Consider the following 23,772-nt stretch of genomic DNA (forward strand, 5'->3'; position numbering starts at 1 on the left):
TTATTCCTCATAAGCACCTATATTTCTGGCAAGTTCACTATTTCTAAATACATTTGCAGTATGGAGGAGAACCACCACCACCACAACAGCGTTAACTACATTATGTACCATTATGAAACATGTTTTTGAATAGCACATAATAGCTATAAACAATGGCAACTTTATCTGGTGTGCAGAAACAAGAATAAAAGCCAGCCTGTTAGGAAGACTGAAAGAAGCTTGTCTCCTCTTTCAGCATTAACAAGTGTCACATGGACACAGTAAGAATCTGATTCCCGGCTGGTGTAAGATGGCATCATTCCATTCAAACCAAGGAGATGGTGGCCATTTATGCCAGGCAATGAGTTAGGCCTAATTAAACTGGAGCAAACATCCTGTTTCCTCAATAATACCCCCCAACCCCTTTGAACAAGCATCACTGCTGTAACTAATAGAGATTTTTTTGAAGAACTGCAACTCTCAAAAGCATATCAAGTGGTTTTTTAAAAAAAATCAATAGGCTACATTTAAACGCAAATGTCTGTGCATGCTCTTTCATTCAGCCAAACTGAGAATAAGTAACTGCAGCTAATCTTTAGAGAAAAACTTTAGCTGAAGAGAGAGGGTACGGAGTTTGCATCTACTGTTTTTGTAGGTAGAGAAGAGGCCAAAACAGTAATGTAAAATATTAACAAGATTTAATCAGAGACAGTCAGGATGTCTCAGTGAATATCTTTTGCCAGCACACAGTTGGATTTGCATTGTGCAAAGGAAATTTCAGAAATGGCTGAGAGGGAAAACACAAACGGAAGAAAAAAGAAGCAACAAGGTTGGTGATTATTTTAGGCTTTCCCTCCTCCCTAGAAAACTGAAGATATGATGCCCATGAATCTGTACTCCTTGTGTGCTCCAAGGTGCATATAGAGCTGTAGTTTCCCCACTGACTTTGACGGAGGGGGCACTTCTGCTTGCTCATCCTTTAGTGTGTGTGGTGGAGTTGCTCTTCTTTGTGGAAATGGAAGTTTTGGGGTGCGCATTGAAGCTTCTGCATCCACACTGAAATGCTGGTTCAGGACATATGACTGGGATGTGGAGAAACCATCTGCCAATATGCTCCAAAAATTTTCCTTGGGAGGAAACAGGAATTTCTGAAAGAATTTCAGTTTCTCCTTGGGAGAACCCTGAAAACCCTGAAATTCAGAGATAATTTCCACTTTAAATAATTTCTCCACTTCCCTAGATTGCATGCAATGAAGGAATGATTAACTGGGGCCAGTCACTTGGGAGTCCATATGTTGCATGTTCTTCAACTGTGACCTGTTGGATTGATGTGATATTTGGTGCTTGGTATGCCTGAGCTTTGTCTGGGCTCTGCTATAAGCCTGACAACTGGTTTTTGGCATGTCTCTTACCCAAAGCTTTGGATTTGGGTTTATTTATATTGTCTGGAGTTCCTATCCTCCCCCACGAGACGGGGTTGTGTACCCAGCCAAACGGCAGGGTGCCAAGAGAAGCCGGAGGCTCCAAACGCCAAGGCAACACCAGTAATTCTCTCTCAGGAGTCAGGGAGGATTCAGAAAGACGTGCAACAGCTGGCAGGGGATGGGCGGGGACAGCCCAGGAGACAGCAGCTTGGTGGAGAAGGAAGAGCAACAATATGAACTCCACAGATGAAAATGGGTGCAGGGATATTAAGGAAGGGAGTGGAGGTAGAGAACAACTCCCTTTTGGAAGCCAGGGGTTGTCTGGCCACTACACCTGCCCAGCCAGGGAAGATGGAGCAGGTTGGAAGTGGGGGAGGAGTGTCTGAAATGCAGGGCTCTATTTAAGCCAGGGGCTGCCGAGGATAAGGAGATCAGACGGGATGGGCTTGTTGGTCTGACTGTCTCCCGGAGAGGTGCTCAGACCTTTTTGCTCCCGCTGATAGGAGAAGAAGGGAGTGAATGGACTTCCCTCCTTCCCCAGCTCTGAGGCCATGCCCACGCCTAAAATTTAGTGCTGGAGGGCAGTAGGTTTGCCTTGGAGAATTCCTCCCCCCCACCAGGAATGCTGACACACATATATATTTATATACCACCTCTCATTAAAAATAACCTCAGGGTTACAACAGATAAATACAACAGATAAAAACAGAATATAAGCAATATAAAATCAAAATAAAGAACAATACAATAACAGCAACAAAAATCAATTCAGATCACAATGACAGAGTGTAATTAGCAAATCCGGCCAGCTAAAACAAGGAAGCAAAAAAAGAAAAGACAGAAGAAAAATCAGGCTAATATCTAAAGGCCTAACTGTAGGATGTTGTAGCATTTATTGAAAACTGGGAGCTATGGAAGAGTGTGGAATTTCTTTGGGAATGCATTTCATAGTCTGGAGGCAATAACATAGGCATAGTCTGGAGGTTGTCCATACGCCTGACAAGCAGGCTTCACTCAGTGTCAGGCTGTGGAACAGGACCCCCACAGAGGACCTTGTAAGGTTTAAGCTGGAATGACAAAGGGCAGTAACTTAAAAACAGACAGTTTTTATTTTGCGTTAACTATGGAATAGTTTTAATAATATTTATTTATTTATTGAATCAAAATAGTGCATAAGTAATACATTATAGGGCATAAATGTGGGATATAAATGTAAAATAAAATAAAATAAAATAGTCCATCCCCTCTTGAGTTTCCCCAACCTTGGCAACAACAGCCTATGATGTGAGTTAAATAAATGTACAAGATTAGAATACATGAGGAAGAGTACCTAAACATTATGGGAGAGAATGAAGAGAACTTGACACAGGGCTGTTGTTTTTTAAAAATTTTGATGGCATCGCCATGTCAAGCATAATATGTAGCTCCATCTGGGAGAGAACCAATTGGGCCATTCCAGTTTTAGAAGAAGCGAATGGCTTTTTAAATTTGGATGCTTTCAGTGCAAATATAAAGATCAATGGAGACCTTGTTCGAGGGCCAGAATAAACAGTTGGAAGAAAGGGATCTTCTTCCCTGGAATGCATCCACCCCTGTTATGGGATGTCCTTTCATGCCTCACATATGTAGAGTTAGTGGACCCTCCTCTACAGGGTCATAGGCAGTTCATCCTCTTGGTGAAAATAGTATGCCTATTGAGACTCTGGAAAGCAGGCGGCCCCTAGATACCTTTACACAAGGTGTACAAGGGATAGGAACATGTTCTTGATCATGGCAAAGTACACCATAGTGTGCCCTGCACAAAGTACACTTAGCTGAAGGATGGGATAACGGCTAAGCAGAATCCCTATAGGGATCCATTTACACAAGTGCAAAATGATGTGCATGGAGCTATATATGAGGAGGGGATAGACCCTGCCCCTAATTTGTAAGCTTTTAAACGCAAATAATATTAGTAAAGTGGACTATTAGTAAAATCAAATAAATTATTTACTTTGTTAATTACCTTAAATATTGTCCAAGGCTCCTCTAAGAGTCAAATAAATGGGGTTTATCCTTCACACAGCCCAAGAATAAGGATTTCATTGTGTCCTGGATTCCTGTTTAGTAACAAATATTGGGAACTCCTGCCAGGTTTGGCTTTTTTAATCTGTTAAGTTTTACCTCACAGACAGCATAAGAGAGGGCTTAGGAGAGGAGAGAGGGAAACCAGATTTTACATGCGAGGCTGTGTACCCAGCATTCAAGGCTTTTGTGGTGTAGAAAGATGACAACCTAAGGATGGTGGTGTTTGGCAGCAGGCCAGTTTGTCTTGTGCTGAGCTAACCTATTATTCAGTTAGTCACTCAGATGGGATGGTTAACCCTTCATCAAAACTAGTCAAAACCTTGCAATTCCTGCTAGCAGTGTTTCCATAAACTGCCACAAAACCCCTTGAAATTCCAAATGGGAGGCATTTCACATGGAAGGCTCCTCAATGTGTGATAATGATTCAAGCATCACAACATTGTCAGCTGGTATCAATTGCTGTTAAGCTTGTATGAGTTCAAATGTGGCCAAAAAAACCCCTTCCTTCCTGTGAGAACAGACACACTGGTCAATGGTAGGCACCAGCTATGGGTTCTACTTTAGTGCCTTATTTACGGTAGATTTGTAATCCCAACAGAGGCAACAACCTGAACCTGCATTAGGGGTCAAGTCAGGAACAATAGGTGTGGGCCAGTTTGTGTGCACAACTGGCCTCATAAATCCTTGTGTAGTGGGATTAACTAGTTCCACATAAATCTCTGGGTGCATCTCAAGCCTTCATAAAGATGGGTGTTATTAACAGAATCCACTTGGAAGGTCATAAGTAGACCTTTCTTAACTCCTAGAATATCTGTGATTATGTGCGGAAACTGATGTGTTAGTTTTTTCAATCTCTTTTTGAAGAACATATGTGTGACTTGGACATTGATTCTCAGGGGTGTGAGCTAGTTCATCTCCAGAATACTTTTGTGATTCCCTTTCATTACTATGAGATGTAGGAGTGTGCATGGACTTGTTCGGAGGTCCTTTTATGGGCCTCCCAACAGGTTTGAACATGGGGCCGGTTCGAAGTTCGAAGGCCCCAGGAGTTGATGCTTTAAGGACGGGGGGAGGGTGTACTTAACCCAACCCCCACTTTTCTCCCACCAGCATCGTATTTTCTTAAAAACCTTTGGGGCGCAGTGTACCTCCCTCCTGCCTCGTTGCCCTCCTCATCCAGAAGTGACCGGAAGTACTGGGCATGCGTGCGCCCGCTACTTCTGGCTGAAGAGGGCAACGGGGCAGCAGAGAGGTACACTGCTACCCCAAAGGTTTTTAAGAAAAAATGACGCCGGTGAGTGAAAAGCGGTGGGAGAGGTAAGTGCACCTTCCACTTGCCCTTAAAACACCAAACCCGGCCCTTCCAAACTGCCCAGCCGCAGTTCCGTGCATATTCCTAATGAGAGGCAGCCTCCATCCATAGTAAAGATATGAACAATGTATCCACTGTAGTCCTAAAAATGACAATTTGGTTTCATTAAATTAGAAAGGAGATATTGGAAATAGGGGTGTGCAGAACTGACTAGGTTTGACTGGTTCAGGTTCAAACTGGACTGGACCCCCCCAAAAGGGGGTTCAGCAGTTTGAGGGTATACCTGTAAGGGAGAATCTGGTGAGGATTACTCTTTACAAGCAGTGGGGGAGACCTGCTCACCTAAAATAAAATCCTTATAGAGGCGGGCGAGAGGCCACCTGTAGTCTGAGGAGGACAGTGGTAATGCAGCTCCTCCTCTCCAGCCTGGGACCGGTGCTCCAGCTCAGCCCGGTTCCAGCCTCCACACATGCGTGGAAGCAGGAACCAGGCCACACTGGAGCACCGGGCCCAGTTTGGAGAGGTGGAGCTGTGTTGCCACCACCGCCCTCCTTGGACTACAGGTGTCCTTTCACCTGCACCTATTTGGGCTTTTTTTTTTTTTTTTAGGTAAGCAGGGTTTCTACCTTGCTTGTATAGGGGAATCCTCACAGGATTCCCTTTTACAGACATGCCCCCTTGATCTGCCAAACAGGTTCCGAACTGGATCAGCCCAATTTGATACTCGGACGAAACTAGGGGCCAGTTTGTTTCAAACTGGCTCGCAGTCAGGTGGTCCAGTTCAAGTTTGTCTTGAATTCGAACCGAACTGCTGGAACTGGTTCGTGCACACCCCTAGTTGGAAATAATGAAGAAGTGTTTCCATCTATGATGCATACAAACTCCAGATCCAGAGTCAACTTCCATTTTGTATTTCTGATCACTTATTTCTACAGCTCTAATCCTTTTCCAAGATAGCACTCTCCACAGCATGAACATTTTGAACAAAGGAAAATTTTGTAGTTCTCAGGGGATGCTTCTAACTTGTTCACACCCTTAGATCATCATAGGACCCTTAGATCATCCTATTGTCCTGTCTGCCACTAACTGAAAGTAATTTGGCAGCAACCAAGGGACTTCTCTGTCGTGGCATTGTGCCTATGGAATTCCCAGCCTGAGAGTAATTCAATAGGCCCCCATGTTGGCTGGTTTTAACCCCCTTTTTATTTCTGTTGGATTTTAATTCTTGATGCTGACCACTTGGCTGATTTTTAACATGATTTTTTTGCTTGTGGCTGTTTCTTATCTTTTTCTTTTACATGTGGATTTCCTGACTTTATGTTGTAAACCACTTTGTAGAAAAATTTATGATGGGAGAAGTGATACAGACATATTTTAAACAATCAATCAAACAAACAAACAAACAAACAATAACTTACAACCCTTGTCTGTCAGACTCTCTCAATCAATTTCTTTGTTTCGGTCTATGACTATTTTAATATCAACTTTAAACATTGCTTTGCATTAAAAAAACCCCTCATAAAATAATCTTTCTAAAAATTACACTTATCACCTACATACAATATCTACTGATTGGGGGTATCCTTTACTACTACTTATTGTAATCTATAAGAAGCAGCACAAAACTTAGCAATGTTGCGGGTGACTCCTTGTAAATTGGTCAGCCTATAACCAAGACACACAGAATTCATTAGAGTGACCCGGAAAATTATGTAGTAAGGGAGATAACAGTTCACCCCACAAATCCCGATAAGACAGGCAATAATAGAGATGGACTCTCTCAGTGTGACCTTTCTTTTTGCAGGTATGATCCTCAGCATTCCTAAACCTGCATTCCCTTCATTGAGGTTGCCCCCCACAACTTAAGAATGCATGTGCATTATTTGGTTTATGTGATCTTATTGATGGTATAAACCTCTTTATGGGCCCATGATCCACTTCTCAATTCTTTGGGAGTGTATAGACATTGGTGAGGTCTGAGTCAAATTTCTTTTACATTATGGAAGGCTCCTTCAGTTGCTGATGCTTGTTGCCCTGCAATTGTGAAAGTCAGTTTGGTTCAGAGAGAATGCAGCACTGGATTGCTTTTTCTTTAATCCTGCAGATGAGGCAGTCACAGAGCAGGCCAGAGGTGTATCTAGGGAAACTAGCGCCTAGGGCAAGCACTGAAATTGCGCCCCTTGTCCAGACATCCAACACCCATCTTTCAGATAACTTTACCATAATATCATCTGAAAAATACAAGTCAAGCTCGTTAATCTTTTAATATTTCAAAAACTATTTAGCAGTGGACGTAGCCAGACCAAAAAATGCTGGAAAACTACAAATTTCAGTATGCTGGGGCTCATGAAATACCCAAATACTATGTGGAGGTGTACTTGGTAAACTAAACAGAAGTGCCTGTCTAATTCTCTACTATGCACTGTAGCATCACTATTACATAAGTTTTAAAAATAAATGGAGAATTTGACTTTTCACAGACACTCTGCAAATAATTAAAGGATATGCAGAGTTAATTGTGGCACTGCTTGGAAATTATTCTAGTATTTCAGAAAGACAGTTAAAATGAGAGAAAGAGGCAAGAAATTTCCAGTGGGCCTTAATACTAAGGATTTCACACTGATTCAAAGACAAACTCACTATTAATAGTCATATTATTAAGACATCACATTTAACTCACTTATCACAAGAAGCAAAGTAAGAGCAAATGAATACAATCCTAGCTCATAAGCTTCAGCTCAGTATTCACAAGCCCTGATTCTCCGTACATAGTGCCAAACTGAATATGTGTACAGTGACATATTATATTAGTTTTTAAAAAATTTTTTTGACCTGCAGCCCCTTTGGGGGGCTTCCTAAAGGCCATTGGGGGTGGGGTCTGCAAAGGTTTCCCCTCCCCCCACTGGCCTCTTAATTCACTGCCTCAGCCCGTCCTGGGCTGATTTTCAGGCCTGTTCAGGCCTGCAAAGATTGGCATGGTGGCCATTTTGGAGGCTGCCACACATACTCAAATGGCCTCTGTGAGGCCTGGCAAGGCCTAGGGCCTCGCAGGGACCATTTGAGCATTTGCGGTGGCCATTTTTAAAAATAATAATATATTTTTTAAATGGCCGCCAAAAACAAAATGGCCACTGTGCATACTTAAATGGCCTCTACAAGGCCTGGCATGGCCTAGGGCCTTGCAGAGGTCATTTCAGCATGTGCGGTGGCCATTTTGTTTTCAGCAGCCATTTTTTTTTTAAAAAAAAATTTAAATGGCGCCCCCCTTCAGGTGGCGCCCAGGGCACATGCCCTGCCTGCCCCAGCCTAGATACATCTCTCGAGCAGGCTATCCAGGAGATCACTAAATCCACAAAATTCAGCAAGATGACAGAGTTTTGCCACACAGACTGTGATGCTTTTATGCTTTTATTGGTTTATTGATGAACTGTAGGGTAATAGATGAAGTGATGGCTCAAGACATCTTTGAATATGAGGCAGGGTGCCAAATGCCACCCCCTCCCCCCCCCCCGTGGTGGCAGCAATATCCACCACCATTGCTAAACTGAGTGTGCCAACATGTACACTCCCACATCTGCTGTCTTTGTTCTTATCTCCTCCTTTGCAGCATGAGATGTTTAATGTGTCTCCTCTCTCAGCCTCCTCCCTTGGAAGGAAGCACATGAGGAATTATGGAAAGAGCACTAGAGTACTGTAGATACTCTAATGCATTTCCTTATTCCCTCTTCCACTTCCTTCCACTCCTCATTATCAGTCCAGCAGCACATGAGTAGTGGTGATGAAGAGGAGGGGAGAAGGTGGGGGTCAGCAGGAGAGGAGCAGCTCTTGCTGAGTGATGGCTGTGCCATCACTCAGTGAAGAGTTGTTTGGGTGGTGGGGGGAGGCAGGAGGTATCTTGCTGCCTCACTGGTGCCCCACTCATTCACTGCTTGTGGCAACCAGTCCACCGCACCTTGCCTCATGAAAGGACTGCCTCTGAACCAATGGCCATGGATGGGAATGTGCTTTTAGCAGAGTAACTATTTCAGGGTAGATCTTCATATTTGATGGGGCAGATGCAATAAGGGAACAAACACCAGTGAATGTTTTTTTTGCCCCAGAGATGGTCAGGATGGCATGCTTCTGTTCTATGCCTTCTGTTTTATTGGCTTCCTGGTAATAATATAGCCATTCAGCATAAAAGAAACAAGTTGCTAGTTCTCACATTGTCATCTGATTAATGTCAAATTCTTCAGTATGGCCCAGTGCAGCTGTTTTAATCACAGCAGCAATATGAAGAAGAAACAAGAACAAAAACAAAAACCAGTCTGCTCTCAGAATGCTGTTCTCACAGTTTTGGTCTGTTTCTCCATCAGATATATTCCATCCTCATTGCCAAATTTGATTGTACGAGAACAGTAGACTTTTCCTTACTCAGCTATTTGTTGCTTACAGTTCAATGGGAAAAGCCCAGGGCAAAAACATATGGACAGGAGAAATAACAGTACAACTTAATAACTGAGAAATGCCTCTGATTAATGCTCCATCTTGGCCTAAGACTGTTCATGCCCCTGAGGAAATCACACAGGCTCAACCACTCATAGAGACCTCTGTGGAAAGTGAAATAGTTTCCTCCTATTCCTCCTTATTCATCTCCATGGTCTGTCTCATCCTGAAGACTCCTGGCCTTGCCTCTTAAAGAGGCAGTGCACAACAGGAACATTCAAATTGCCCACTTGAATGAAAGACGATGCTACCCATCCAGGAGATGATATTATACGGAGTAACATGAATGTTTACACCATCCCTTCACTTTGTCATTGTTGCTGCCACTATGACTATCTTCTTCATAATTCATTTAGTGATTTAGATGGTTCAAACAAGGCATTTCAGAAACATACTTTCAATCCCCTTCACCACAACCCTTTTGGGCTGCAATATGGGAGGTTGAGGCTGAAAGATAGAGGCTTTTTAAAGGCTGCCTAGTTAATTTATGGCCTGAGGCAAAATTCAAAGTAGGAACCAGGGGTGTAGCTATAACTGAGCGGATGGGTTGAAAGAACCCGGTGCCCTCCGGCTCAACCTGAGGACCCTCCAGCTCCAGCCCTCCCAGGGAGAGGGGGAACACAGGCCCCCTCTCCCCTAGCTAAGCCCCTGGCATGGAACTTCCTGGCTCCCAGCTTTCACCCATAGCCATTACACTAAACCAGCTCTCAACTGATTTTGACAAACCTTTCTGTGGCAGACATAGCTGTAGAGGCAATGACAACAAAATATTTAACTGGAATAAAAAACATCTTTCGGGAAAATTTTATAAAGTATATCATACAGCATACACAAGGTTTGTGGGGTTTTGGATAAAATAAATGCTAGTGGGCTTATTAGTAGTTTAACAGCAGTGGTTTTCTTTTGCAGCATTATCCTTGAGCCTTATACAAACTCCCTCCCAAGTAAAAACAAGTAGTTGGTTTACTGAAAAATATTAGAAGAACCTTAAAATTTCCTTTCTTTGTGTTTTAATCCTTCTCCCTCAGGGCTCTATGTTCTGCGAGTAGAAGTGAGGGATGGGAATGGGAATTTATTTGTGGTGGGGGAAGGGGTAATATGGAGAATGATATCTGAATGTTGTGGGGAGTTAAGACATGCAGGACTGGGCTGCTTATTCTTTCTTTCTTTCTTTCTTTCTTATGTGTTTAGGTCATACGTCCTTCAGAAACAGGGATATATTGGGGGTGGGTTGGGGACAATATGGCATGCCCTCCAGTATTTTACAAATTAAAACAGGGACACATGTGTAACACCTCACTTTACATATAAAATATCCCCTGCCCCCTGATTACCCATTGCTGAAAACTCAACTCCACCTCCTATATGCTGGATCCATAGTCTCTATTCAGACATTATTTTATACAAGTGTATGGATGTCTGTACACAGGTACATGTTTTAGTGTGAATGGCTGTGCCTGCATTCATTTTAAAAGTGTACAGGGATACTGCCCCCCCGCCCCGCCAATGCATGCTACAGATGTGTCAAGAAACACATGCTAAAACATTTAACCCCACACCTTTTCTTTAAAGTAATAAAATAGGGACAGTGATTTACCAGCAATGGGTTTCAGAATGTAGGGGCTGCCCATGGTTAATAGTTGGAGCATATGTTATAGTTGTTATCCACTCTCAGCCCATGAAATAGTGCAGGGTGTAAACAGCCTAATTTGCAGCCTCCCACAAAACACAAAAGCAGTGATAAAGAAGCTCTGTGTGCACTACTCCCACCTCTGCTAAGGAGTGTATGAGGATATTACTTATACAGGTAATTTACCTATACAGGTATCATAGGTACCAGTACAGATAACAGCTTATTAAGAGGGATTTTAAAAAGAATGCTGGCAGCTCTTAATAGTTATTATATGTATTTAGTTATTAACCTTATGTTCTGCTCTTCCCTTAGCATCTGTTTATTAGGAAACAGTTTATTAGCGAGCTACTGGAGATTTTAAAGGGCAAGAATCTAAAAAGTAAATGAGTGGTGGAAATCTAAATGGATGCCACACGGAGATCATTTACCTTGTGTATTCAGTGTGTTCCTTTTGCTTCAACCAGCTAGTTTCAAATAGGCAGGGATGCCTGTGGTTCCTGCAGAATAAGCCTACTATTATAGCAGAGATGGCCCAAAGCCACAAACCTTACACCTGATTATGAGTTTCGGCATTTGGAACAGGGATTATTGTTCAATCTTCATCTCGCTTGACTCAGCTTTAGGGTACTTCCAGTACCTGAAGTGTGTCATAGAAACCACACACAACCCTGCCCACAGGTGCTGATGACAGCCCTGTGACTTTACTGATTTAAGGATAGCTTACTCAGTCCAGTTTAACTTTGTTCTTGTTCTTTCTAGTTCCACTATCCTCCAGCCTCAGCACGGCACAGATATGTGCACAATCAGGGTTAACTTAAATCTGAACTAAACTTCAAGCCACACGGTTGGAAATCTTCCCAGCCAACTCACCACGGCAGCAAAGTTGCATGAGGCAAATTGAAAAAACAGGATGGCTCTCTTACCGGAAAAAGTATCTAAAAATGCTTTTATTCCTGCAGGAGATAATCCTCCAAAAGGAGTTTGCCCTCCTGAGAAAAAATCTCCGGTAAGTATTACCTCTAACTTGGTTTTTCAATTCTTCTAGCTTCCCTGGAAAAATTCTTCAGAGCTTGTTGTTCTTGCTCTTCCCTGTTGTGTTTGGCCTCAGACAGACAAACACCGTTTCTTGCCTAGGGTTGGAATTAGCATTTAAAGTTCAAAATGAAATCCTCTCTTGCTAACCTGATTGATCTATTAAAAAGGCAGCTCAGACGAAGGGGGAAATAAATCAATGGGAATAGTAATAAAACGGGGAATTACTACTATAATAATAATAATAAAAAATCTTTATTTCAGTCAGTGACCAGCATGAATTACTACTATATTTCTTGGGGTGGGGGTTTCCTGGAAAATTCTGATAATTTTCTCTTTTGAAGAAACGAAGAATGGTATATGCAGATAGGGAAGTTGTGGGCCCATATCTTGCGTCTTTATTTTAAAAGCAGCTCCCAAATTCAGGACAGTAACAAAAATTTGATTTGGGCTAGTGCCACTTCACAGAAGCTTTTTTCTTAATTCCCTTTGCCCAACATGTGAGTTTTTGGGCCTTATAGAAATTGAATTTATTATTATTATTATTATTATTTCTAGATGGTTAAGACACAGATTCTATTCTTAGTGCTATATTTGTGTACTGGTGCAGCGGGAGAAGAAGGGGTAATATTGGTGCTGTTGTTTTTTAACAAAAAGAAATGGGCTAGATATTGGGGCAAGATAGCAAGGGATCACTTAGCCACTCAACTAATTAAAAGTAGTGATTTTGTAAATACAATTAACTGACAACATTTCAAATAAATAAAGCTTGGCCAACCTCCAGAATTCACCTACATTTCTCCCCCTCCCCCACTTTCCTTTTGTTCACCCATTCGGAGCAGCACTAGTGTCATCCTGGGCTCATGAAGGTAAGACAAATTGCCACTGACATGAGAAAATGGTGACTATGGCCATCATCCTTTCATGGCGGTCATCATTTTTTCACCCTGGGGTGCTGCTACATCCGAGGGCTGTCATTGGTATTCAAGATGTTGTCCATCAGCAGGCAGCTTTAAATGGTACTTCCTGCCACTGCCAACACAAGGAGTGGCAAAAATATCAGTTAAAACAATAATTAATTAAAACAAAATGAAAACAGATGGGCATTGAATGGGGTTCTGAAAATGTATCCTCTCCGTACTTATTTATGACCATTTGTGGACTGCCATGTTAGTTTGGGAAGGAATGGAACCTGAACTGAATGGGCCTCATTAGATTTAATTTGTTCCAAAATGAATACACACCTCTAGGAGCAAAGCTTTCATGCTTACAGTGGTACATGCAGGAGCTCCCTACACTGATTTAAACAGATGCATACAGGTTGGGTCACTATGATCCTGCTCCCCAGTACATATGTTAACTTGAATGTCTGTAAGGGACTAAGCATATTTCCCAAGAAGGTTCTCCTTCTAAGTACCATTACAGCATCAACTGAAGAAGTGCAAGTAGGGTTGCCAGGTCCAGATGGTGAATAAATAAAGCTGCTATCTTCCACCCCCACAAAAAAAGAAAAGAAAAGAAAAAGGAAGGAAGGAAACAGGACACTTTTTGACAAAAAAAAGCTCTACTTTGCATAAAATTTGCATGTGTTTATTGGTATTATATATGCATATTTTGATAGAAATTGGATAATTTGATAGAAATTTGATAGAAATTGGATAATTGAAGAAATACAGCTCACCACTGTGAAGCGGATGACCAGGTGAGCTTTATGTCTGCTCAGTCTGCTGTCCAGTTCTCAAGGCCCCTGCTTCTTAATTGTAAATTCATCTCCTGGTTAGGTTTACCACACACACAGTCCTCTGTCCTCCTCCACCACCTCCACCACCACCTCTCCTCCTCCGCCTCCTCCTCCACAGGTCACCCAGCCTGCTCTCCCCAGTCAGGCCAGCTTCACCTCTTGGCCATATGTGGCCTGTGAACGCGCCCCTGGGTGGGGGGTGGGTGGCATCTTTAAGTGTAAACGGAGCTGGTGCTTCATGCCACCCAGCAGCCCCCACGGCGGGGAATTGCCTCCACCCCTAACCTGGCCGCTGCTGGGGGGGTTGCCTCTGTGGGAGCCTGGTGATTGGTGGAGGCGATTCCCGCTGCAGGGTCTGATGGGCAGCACGGAGCACCAGCTCTGTTTACACTTAAAGAAGCCGCCTGCCCCGCCCCTGGAGGCGCGTTCACGGGCCGCGCCTGCTCTTGGCTCAAGGCAGAACAGCCAGCTAGTTGCCAAGCCCGCCTCTCTGCAAGCACTTTAAAGGGTGCCTTTTTACTCAGCAGGGGTAGCTGCTAACTGAGTACAGTTAGTTAGCTAACTGCTGAGTAAAGTTAGTTAATGAGCTGCCAACTTCTCGCTGTCGCCACCACCACATGTAGGAAGCAAGCTGCACCTGCCAGGCTCACCGATCCGTGCTCCTGAATCACGTGGCTCTGCAACCTGCCACGAAAGCAGAACCTCCTCTCTGGCTTCCTCATTGGATAGATGGTCAGCAGGAAGGGGAAGGAGACAGAGGAAGAGAAGCTGCTCATGAGAACAAAGTGTGCAGAATGAACAAAATGTTCCAGCTGCTCCCCAGAACTTCGGGCACCACAACACATGCGAAAAAAAGTTGTTTGTTCCAAGAATAGTCTCTATTCCTCCTAATGGGGTGGGGGAGCCATTTGGACTCCAAAATACTTGCATGTCCTTTATAAAGTCCCTAGCTGGCAACCCTAACTGCAAGTCTCAATGTTGTACCTTATTACAGTGTTCAGATTTGTCAAATAGGTTTATGTTTCTCTGTAGATGCTGCTGCATCTAAATGTCCTGAGATAACACCACAAATTGATGCACTCTGGGGGAAATGCCAGCTAGCATTGTTTTCTTGTTGTACAGTGAAGCCTCTCAAAGTTGAGGACAAAAGTAAGGGTTTGGCACTGAAAACCATATTAGTGTTACTATGTTTTCAGCCATGTAATAATTCTTTGGCATTTTATGTCTGCAGAGTCGAGTCCTACTCACACTGAAATTATGATTTCCTGATTTCATTCTTATGGTAGCACATTTTCATGGTCACTCGGTGGATACTTAGACAGAGAGGACACACATGTGTTGGAATGTGTTTCTTGATTAGAACTGACGGCTAAGTGGAATAAAAGGAACATTCTGGAAAACTATAGGTATTCACCCAATGCTCAAATTATGGAGGAAGAGGTAGCAGTACATTTAATGACACTCACAAGCCCCATCCCTAACTCCTTTCCATTGCAGCTAAATAATGTCCCCTGTAGCATTCTTTAAAAAGTAACTATAGCTAAGGGAAACATCACGAAGGTAAGGTATCTGAGACTGCTTTGAACCCCCTGTAATTCGAGCACTGCACTCAGCTTGCTCCAGCAATGTCTTTCGATACACATACAAAGTTTATTTGCTTGCAACAGCTTCCCCTCACACAAACTGTCTCTTTATCAAGTGGCCATGCATCTTCCCATGGGGGAGATTCTTGGCCATCCCCCACTTTGCATATAACCCTGGACTCTCAATTGGATTTCCTGTTTCAGCACTTCCAGAGAATGTACAAAGCCATGTAGAATGTCTGCTATAGCTGGAAAATGTATACAGAGAACAAATGTATGCAAGCTTATTCACCTCCATTTGACATTCTTTCAGTGTTTTGTCAATCTCTTTCTGAGACAAGCCTTTATTTAGTGTAAGTTTTGTGTTTCCCTTGAATCCCTTCACCAGGGACACCTATCTCTTTTAGATTTTGAAGTATAGTATGCATATTTGGTACTGGGATTTTATGTTAATGGTAGGCATGATACAAGGACAGGTTTTCACGTGATATGCCTCTTTTTGGTTTGCTTCTTTAGAAAATATGTGGTACAAATTACCCTCTCAGCATCGCCTTCATTGTGGTGAATGAGTTTTGCGAGCGTTTCTCCTACTATGGCATGAAAGGTGTGTGATATATCTTTTTTTAAAAAATTATTATTATTATTATTTAAGATGAATAATACATTGGTGGTACAGCAAAATAGGAGGGGGGAATAAAAAAATTAAACATTTACAATATGTACAATTGGTATAACCATATTTAGCAGGTATATCAATCACAATTACATATTTTTGATATTTAAATCCATCATCTTCCTGATCATTTCAACCAAAATCTTACTTGGGTTATAATAAACCCTGTTTACCTCAATAGTATCTATAACAGGTTTCCATACTAGCTTGAAATCATATCTATTTAACTTTTGTTGAATATTATTACATTGAGCTGAAATAAACTTCTCAAGCATATATTCCCATATTATTTTGTACCAGTTAGTGATATCCAAATTTTCAGCAGTTTTCCAGTTATGGGCAATTAATCCTTGTGCTGCCAAAACAAAAAACCTTAACAGAATGCTATTATCAAATTTTGTATTACTTCCAGTAAACAAAAGCAATAACCCCAATTCTACATTAAGTATTAATGGAACTTTACTATTTCCCTTTCTACCTCTTGCTAAAATCTTTATTATTATTATTATTATTATTATTATTATTATTATTATTATTTTTTTTTTTTTACATTTTACATCCCGCTCTCCCTCCAAAGAGCCCAGAGCAGTGTACTACATACTTAAGTGTCTCCTCACAACAACCCTGTGAAGTAGGTTAGGCTGAGAGAGAAGTGACTGCCCAGAGTCATCCAGCTAGTATCATGGCTGAATGGGGATTTGAACTCGGGTCTCCCCAGCACTCTAACCACTACACCATGCTGGCTCTGGGAGGTGTGTGGTATATCTTTGATCATTTCTTCTCAGTATTTCGGAGACAAATTTAGTTTATTTTGTAATTATGTTGCCTTTTATGTAGATGAATGGCAGGGGGAATTAATGGTAGGAATTATTTGAAAAGATTCAGTTCTTGATTCCTTCTCTTCTGATCTTGAATGGGCTCAAATACCTCCTTCGGCTGTATCCTGTAAACTCTTCCATAAACAGGACACAATGAAAGGTTGTAAACCTGGCACCTGAGTGTATCCTGCCTCTTATTTTTGGGATAGCAATAGAAGCAGCACTGGAAAACTGCTAGCAAAGTATGAAGGTTGTAACCCACTGAGAATGGTTGGGAGGGTAGAAGGAAAGAGAAGGGAAAGGATTTTGGGTCTGGTAGCCAGGGTTGCCAGCTTTTCTTCTGACACAAGCTCTGTGCTTTTATCAGCGGCATGACAGCCAACATTTGCAGAAAGGCCATAGTCCACATTCCTGAATCTCCCTGCCAGTGAAAGTGCAGCCTCTTTAATTTCAAGCTGTTATGCCTCTGGTAAAGGAACAGAGCCTCTATCAGGAAAAAATTGGCAGTGATATCTACAGCTTGACAAGAATCATTGGCCAACATCCTGACTAATCAAGTGCCAGCATCAGCACTCATGCAGGGGGCACATTTCATTTACCTCCCCTTACCCCAGAAGTGCTCTCTGCCAGCTGAAAACATGTCCCCAAGGGTCACACAACCATCAGGGTCATATATTTGGGTGGCACTGAATGTTTCTGGGGGAAGGAGAGGCAGCTGAAATTAAACCTGCCATGCAAATGCTGGTGCTGCTTTAGTAGGGAACTCCACCATCAGTACTTCTCACATAGCACTAACACCTCATTAGTCAGGGTGTCAGCTGTTGTCACACACAGGGCCTCACTTGTTACTTATGCAACCCATTATTGTTTTGTTTCCCCCTCAGCTGTTCTGACTTTGTATTTTCTCTACTTCCTCCACTGGGATGAGAATACGTCCACTGCTGTGTACCATGCTTTCTCAAGTTTGTGTTACTTTACACCTGTCATTGGTGCATTCATTGCTGACTCTTGGATGGGAAAATACAAGTAAGGATGAAGCAGATTACTTCTAGCATATGGAATTTAGCTTTGGTGGTTTTGTTTGTTTCTTTTGTTTGTTTGTTTTGCGGGGTGGGTTTTGTGCCACAAATTGAAGCAGGGCTTTCCCCCATTTTGAATAAATTTTACTATTTTTTGAAAATTGTTGATATAAGTTCTTACAAGAAGTTGTAGGTGGGTTTGCCACTGAATTTTAGTGAAGTATTTCATGACTTGTCGATGTGTTATCATGCTATGAGGTGTTTTTTTTAAAAGAATGCTTTAATCTGGCATCTTATGATTCTATTCAGTATTTTAGAGTTTGCATGTCTTGGAGAATTTGATAGAGGGGCACTTGTTTCGTGTTAAAATAGCATAGCATTGCAGTGAGCAAGCCAAATAATTTCTGGAAGATTCATGTCAAGAGACTCAGCTTCTTACAACTTTCCACGTTTTGCTATGAAGTTGCATGTTTTAGTTATCAGATGACATTTTGCCCCCTCTCGTGGATTTGAAATCCATGGGCTTAAGCACATTAACCTGTGGCCCCAATCCAAGAGCATGTGACCCAAGCAGCCACAGTTGTGTACACTGTATGTAGCCCTTGTTTGTTTGTTTTAGAGATTTATATTCTGCCTTTCCTCATAATACAAGCCCAGAGTAGCTAACAAAACCATATTCAATGAAACCACGATCAGTATAAACAAAAGCCACAATTTGACTGATTAATGCACCAGCATTAAAAAGCCTTGCAAAATAAACAGCCTACTCTCCTATGCTTGAACAAGGCTCTTTACTAATCTGATATTAGCATTAAATAGATCCCAGTTGTAATTTAAAAAATTGAAATACATCTGACAATTACTGATATAATGTAAACAAATATGAAGCTGAACTAAGGATGATGGTTTATAATATAATAAACTATACAGGAATAATATCTGAGGTCTATAATGACTCTAACATTAATTCTCATGGGGTTGTACAGACCGTCCTACAGTTTGAAACCACCTGAAGGTATGAATGCTTAACCCCTTATCTTAACTACTGCATTAGGACTTCTATTGAGAAATTATATTGATACATTCCCCCCACCCCCCATGTTGTGGTCACTTGTATTGTGAACTGAAGTGTTTAGTTTTCTTCTCCTTCCTTTCCACTGATCCCAATGCCCTTTTATTGAAACCTTGAAGAAGAAAAATCCTCAAATGAGAGAAGATTTGTAATACCACAGATCAATCAACCACTTTATTATAAGAGAATATGTGGAATAGGAAATGCCTGCTTAGGAGGAAAAATTGTATGTATTTTTAATATCCCTTTGAGATCTGCTGTGCATGCATTTAAGCATGATTGGGTTATATCTGAAGAACGTTAGACATGACTAAGTATCACTGAAATCAATGAGACAAGTTAGTCATGACTGACTTTCTGTGCATGCAACATTTTTTTCAATGCAGTCTAGGTACATCTAAATTCCTCTAGATAGCATCCATAGATAATAAGACAGGACACTATCTTACCTACCGGCTCCTAGAGTCATGGGTTGGACTAGACCCTGGAGGTTCAGTATAGGAATCTACTACAGTACTGCTCATGGACCATGCCTGGTGTGGAAACACCTTGAGGTCATGCACACAATCAAAAACTGTGTTCTACCCAGCTTTAGGAGCTGTGTGTGATCCCAATTTTCAGTTGTGTGGAAGCAAGGTAAGAGGAAAACCTGGGTAGAAGTGATTGTGTGGAAGCAAGGTAGGACAGAAAGCTACCCAGGTTTTCCTCCTACCTTGCTTCCATATGGTCACTTCAACCCAAGTTTTCTTCCTACCTTGTTTCCACACAACTGAAAATTGGGAGCACAGACAGCTCCCAAACCCAGGTAGAACACAGTGAATGACCTCCTTCTGGGTTGTGTGTGTGTGTGTGCCACAAGCAGGGTTAAAAAACAGTCTACTACAACCAGAATGGTCATATACATTAGCAGTGCCTCTCCCTTCTGTTCAGCCACAGTTTTGCTCGAACACATTGAAGAAGATGGAGAAAGAAGAGCTATGCTTTTGACAGGAAATGGTGTAACAGAAACATGTCTCTTCCCTATCAGGAAGCACAGACACACATTCTGTCTTCAAATTATAAATCATGCCACTGCATTTGGCTGATAGTGAATTCTCACTTTTTCTTTCCTCATCCACAGAACAATCATTTATCTCTCTATTGTCTATGTGATTGGGCATGTGATCAAGTCAGTCGGGGCAATACCAAGTGTGGGAAACCAGATTGTTCATGTGTAAGTACTGAAGTAATGAGTCTGCAGTGTTCTGATAATGTTATTATTAATTATCTTGTATTAATGTATAGAGCATTCAAATGCACCCTGCAATAAGCATTGTGAGGCTTTGTGAGGCCTGTTTTATCTCCTCACAATGGGTTTTTATTCCTGTCATGTCTGGACTTCACAGCCTTGAAAGCTGCTGCCAGTGCATTGTATTAGAAAATCCACCAGTCTCAAATCTTGGGGTGCAATGCATCAAGCCTTGCTCCAGCATAGCCTCCAATCATTCAGTACGGCATGAACAAGAGCATTGCTTGATGGACTGTGCTGTTAGAAGGCAGCTCACAAATGAGCTGCAAGAGAACCTTTGTCCAGATTCATAAGTAGTCTGCTGACGGCAATCACTCAGTGTTTTTAATGCTGTCAATGAGGTGCTTCACACAACATATGTGAAGTGCCTGACGGAGTTCTGTGGGGAGAGTGGGCTTAGCCCGCTCTCCCCACAGACGAGCAGCCACTTGTAGCTGGGCAGCTGGGTCGGCCGCCCACATGGCTGTGGGGATCAGGGGCCATGTGGCCCCAGGGAGTCCCAGGACGCCCCACGCGAGTGCATGGGCATCCTGCAGAGACCCCTGAGCCGAGGAGGCTGCTTACAGCCTCCTGGTGGGGGGTCTCCTCATGTGTTGCCATGGTGCGGAGCTCCGCTGCGGCAGCACACGAGCAACCAAGCGGGGTTAGCGGAGCACCAGTCCAGCTCCACTAACCTCGTTTAAGGGGAGGGGTACTTTAGGTGGTTTGCTGATGGAAGTGGCATGGTTCCTGTAGTAGCAGATGACCAGGCTGAAATTGGGCTGGGCTCCCTTAGCCCGATTTCTCCTGCTCGTGTGAATAACTTCAATATGTTTCATTTTGCTTAGTTCTAAAGATCAAACCCGAATGAACAGCATCCTGTTGGTTTTTGAAATGTTTTCGTATGAATGGAAAGGGGGGTGGAGTAGGGAAGTAGAGATGTGCACAAACCGAGATTCTTGCACTAGTTTGGTGTCAAACTGGTTCTGACAAAGTCCAAACTGGTTCGGTGCCATGAGGAGGGGAGCGGCAAACAGGATCTTTAAAAAATAGAAACCAGGTCCTTACTTGCTCTCTGCCGCTGCATGCAGCTTCCTGCTGCAGTGACACTTGTCCCAAGAACCATGCATGGCGTTGGCATGCACATGGTGGCAGCGCATGCACAGGTGCCACTTGCATGGTCAGCAGGGTGTTGCTGACCATGCAAATGGTGTCCATGCATGTGCGAGCACCATGTGCATGCCAGCGCCACACAGAGGTTCTTGGGATGAGTGATGCCGCAGTAGGAAACTCCATGCAGTGGCAGAGAGCAGGTAAGGACCTGGTCTCTTCCTTTTTAATGGTCACTTTTGCCGCTCTCCTCCCCACGGCGCTGAACCAGTTTGGACCTCATCAGAACCAGTTCATCACCAAACCAGTGCATGAACCTCAGTTTGTGCATATCCCTACCTTCCCCCCTTCACCATTAATACAAAAGCATTTCAAAAATCAACAGGATGCTGTTCATTTGTGTTTGATCTTTAGAACTAAGCAAAACGGAACATATTGACAGCATTAAAAACACTGAATGGCTGCAGTCAACAGACTACTTATGAATCTTTTTTTAAAATCCCACTCGCTTCTTCCCTCCCTGGAGCGCTGAACTGAGGTTCATGAACATCTCTGGGGGAGGGGGGAAGGTATTCGTAGACAAGTAAAGGTAATAAGCAGATAAGTGATGGAGTCATACTTGCAAAGAAGATTGCATAAGCCTTATAATTTGAGCATCAAAGCTGGTTATGGCAAATTTCCTATCCCACAGCAGTATAATTTAGAACTCGCATCATCATAGGCAGAGTGCTTTCCTGCTCACATCAATGGCATTTTCTGGCAGAGGCGGATAAACTCACAAGGTGCTGACCTTAATTCATACAATGATTGTACTAAACTATGTCTGATTGATTGATTAAGTGCCATCAAGTTGGTGTCGACTCTTAGCGTCCACATAGATAGGAACATAGGAACATAGGAAACTGCCATATACTGGGTCAGACCATTGGTCTATCTAGCCCAGTATTGTCTTCACAGACTGGCAGCGGCTTCTCCAAGGTTGCAGGCAGGAATCTCTCTCAGCCCTATCTTGGAGGTGCCAGGAAGGGAACTTGAAACCTTCTGCTTTTCTCAGAGCGGCTTCATCCCCTGAGGGGAATATCTTGCAGTGCTCACACATCAAGTCTCCCATTCTTATGCAACCAGGGCAGACCCTGCTTAGCTATGGGGACAAGTCATGCTTGCTACCACAAGACCAGCTCTCCTCTCCATAGATAGATTATGTCTAGGAGGTGTAATATTCACCATGGGAACAGTGAACCCTAGGATGAGTTTCACACATAGCCCATCTCTTAGTTTTTGATAATTGGGAAGCTGGTACATTTATTTCAGTCAACTTCCCCAGTGCTGATACTTTGATTAATTTTTGCACTGAAGACTTGCTGTGCTGGATGAAAGTCCATCAGTTCCTAATCAGAATAATTGAAATTTGTACAAGTTTTTAATCTTATTTTAAATCCTGTGGTACTGAACTTCTCTGCTTTCTAATGATCTCATCAGAACTGTAAAAATCTTCAATAGTTGTTTATTTGTCCAGTTTTCGGAGGGGATATTACTGAGATGTGTGCCATGTATACCATTCTTTTACATTCATGGGTTATGTTGTAATGTGCTAAAAAATTCAAGATGTTTGTGCCTATATTAAATGTGGAATCCACATTTTGTATCTTGTCTCTGTGGGCATGGTCACTTAGAATTTTGCTGCACATGTATAGTCAGACCAGCTCAAAATAAGCCAAAATGATGGTATCGTACTCTTGTCAAGATCTTCTCACCCTCAAGTAACTGGTGAAATTCAGTTTATGTGGTTGTTTGATAAACTGGGCAAAGAGGCACCTTTTACTGTGGTGATTCTCTTTATTTAGCAGGGGGAGAGTAACTGGCCCTATTCACCCCCAGCACAGTACTTCCAGTGACTGTTGCTGGTGTGTGTCTTATGTTTCGTTTTAGAATGTGAGCCCTTTGGGGACAGGGAGCCATCTTGTTTGTTTGTTGTTTCTCTTTGTAAATCACCCTGAGCTATTTTTGGAAGGGTGGTCTAGAAATCTAAATAATAAATAAAAAATAAAAAATCATTCCTGCATCTGCCAACTGACAGCGATTTTGATATGCATTCTGCCTAACCTTTTTGCTGTTAATGTCTGAAAAATATTTTAGACCATCTCTGCTTAGTGCATCTTGCTGTTCATTCACAGCCCAATCTAATGTTTAAACAAGTTTAAACAAGCTTTTTAAACAATTGGACTAAATTCAAGATGGTTAGGCAATCCAGCAGTTTGGTTAGGCAATTCACAAGTTAGCTCACTTGTGCATCAATCATTCCTGCATCTGCCATCTTGAACGGGGGTAGATGACATCATCACAAACAATGCATTTGAGGTGTCACTATGTGTCCCTTCAACCAGGGGCGTAACTATAATAGGGCAAGGGGAGACAGTTGTCTGGGGGCCCACTGCCTTGGGGGGACCCCCAGAGGCAAGTCACATGACTGACTCCCCCAGCCGCACACCCGCCCAGGCTTCCTTCAGTTGTAGTCATCCTCCGAAATTGATGTGAGTGTTAAGACCTGGAGCTACCA

At 42.6% G+C, this 23,772-nt stretch overlaps 1 protein-coding gene across 3 annotated transcripts in view; it reads left to right on the forward strand.

Moving 5' to 3' along the window:
- Nucleotides 1-557: 557 nt before the first annotated feature.
- Nucleotides 558-23,772, forward strand: part of SLC15A2 (solute carrier family 15 member 2) — a 128,429-nt gene continuing 105,214 nt past the window's right edge. Inside the window, exons 1-5 of one of the 3 annotated variants that reach the window (XM_053283550.1) lie at nt 558-808; nt 11,860-11,906; nt 15,773-15,860; nt 17,632-17,773; nt 19,959-20,051. In XM_053283550.1, the coding sequence (XP_053139525.1) occupies nt 763-808; nt 11,860-11,906; nt 15,773-15,860; nt 17,632-17,773; nt 19,959-20,051 (416 nt within the window). In that variant the 5' untranslated portion in view covers nt 558-762. Of the gene's footprint in view, nt 809-11,703; nt 11,907-15,772; nt 15,861-17,631; nt 17,774-19,958; nt 20,052-23,772 lie in introns of those variants that run through there. The other 2 variants (XM_053283561.1, XM_053283542.1) reach the window with 2 other exon arrangements.

The sequence above is a fragment of the Hemicordylus capensis genome, chromosome 1 (genome assembly GCF_027244095.1).
Source record: "Hemicordylus capensis ecotype Gifberg chromosome 1, rHemCap1.1.pri, whole genome shotgun sequence".
NCBI classification, from domain to species: Eukaryota; Metazoa; Chordata; class Lepidosauria; order Squamata; family Cordylidae; genus Hemicordylus; species Hemicordylus capensis.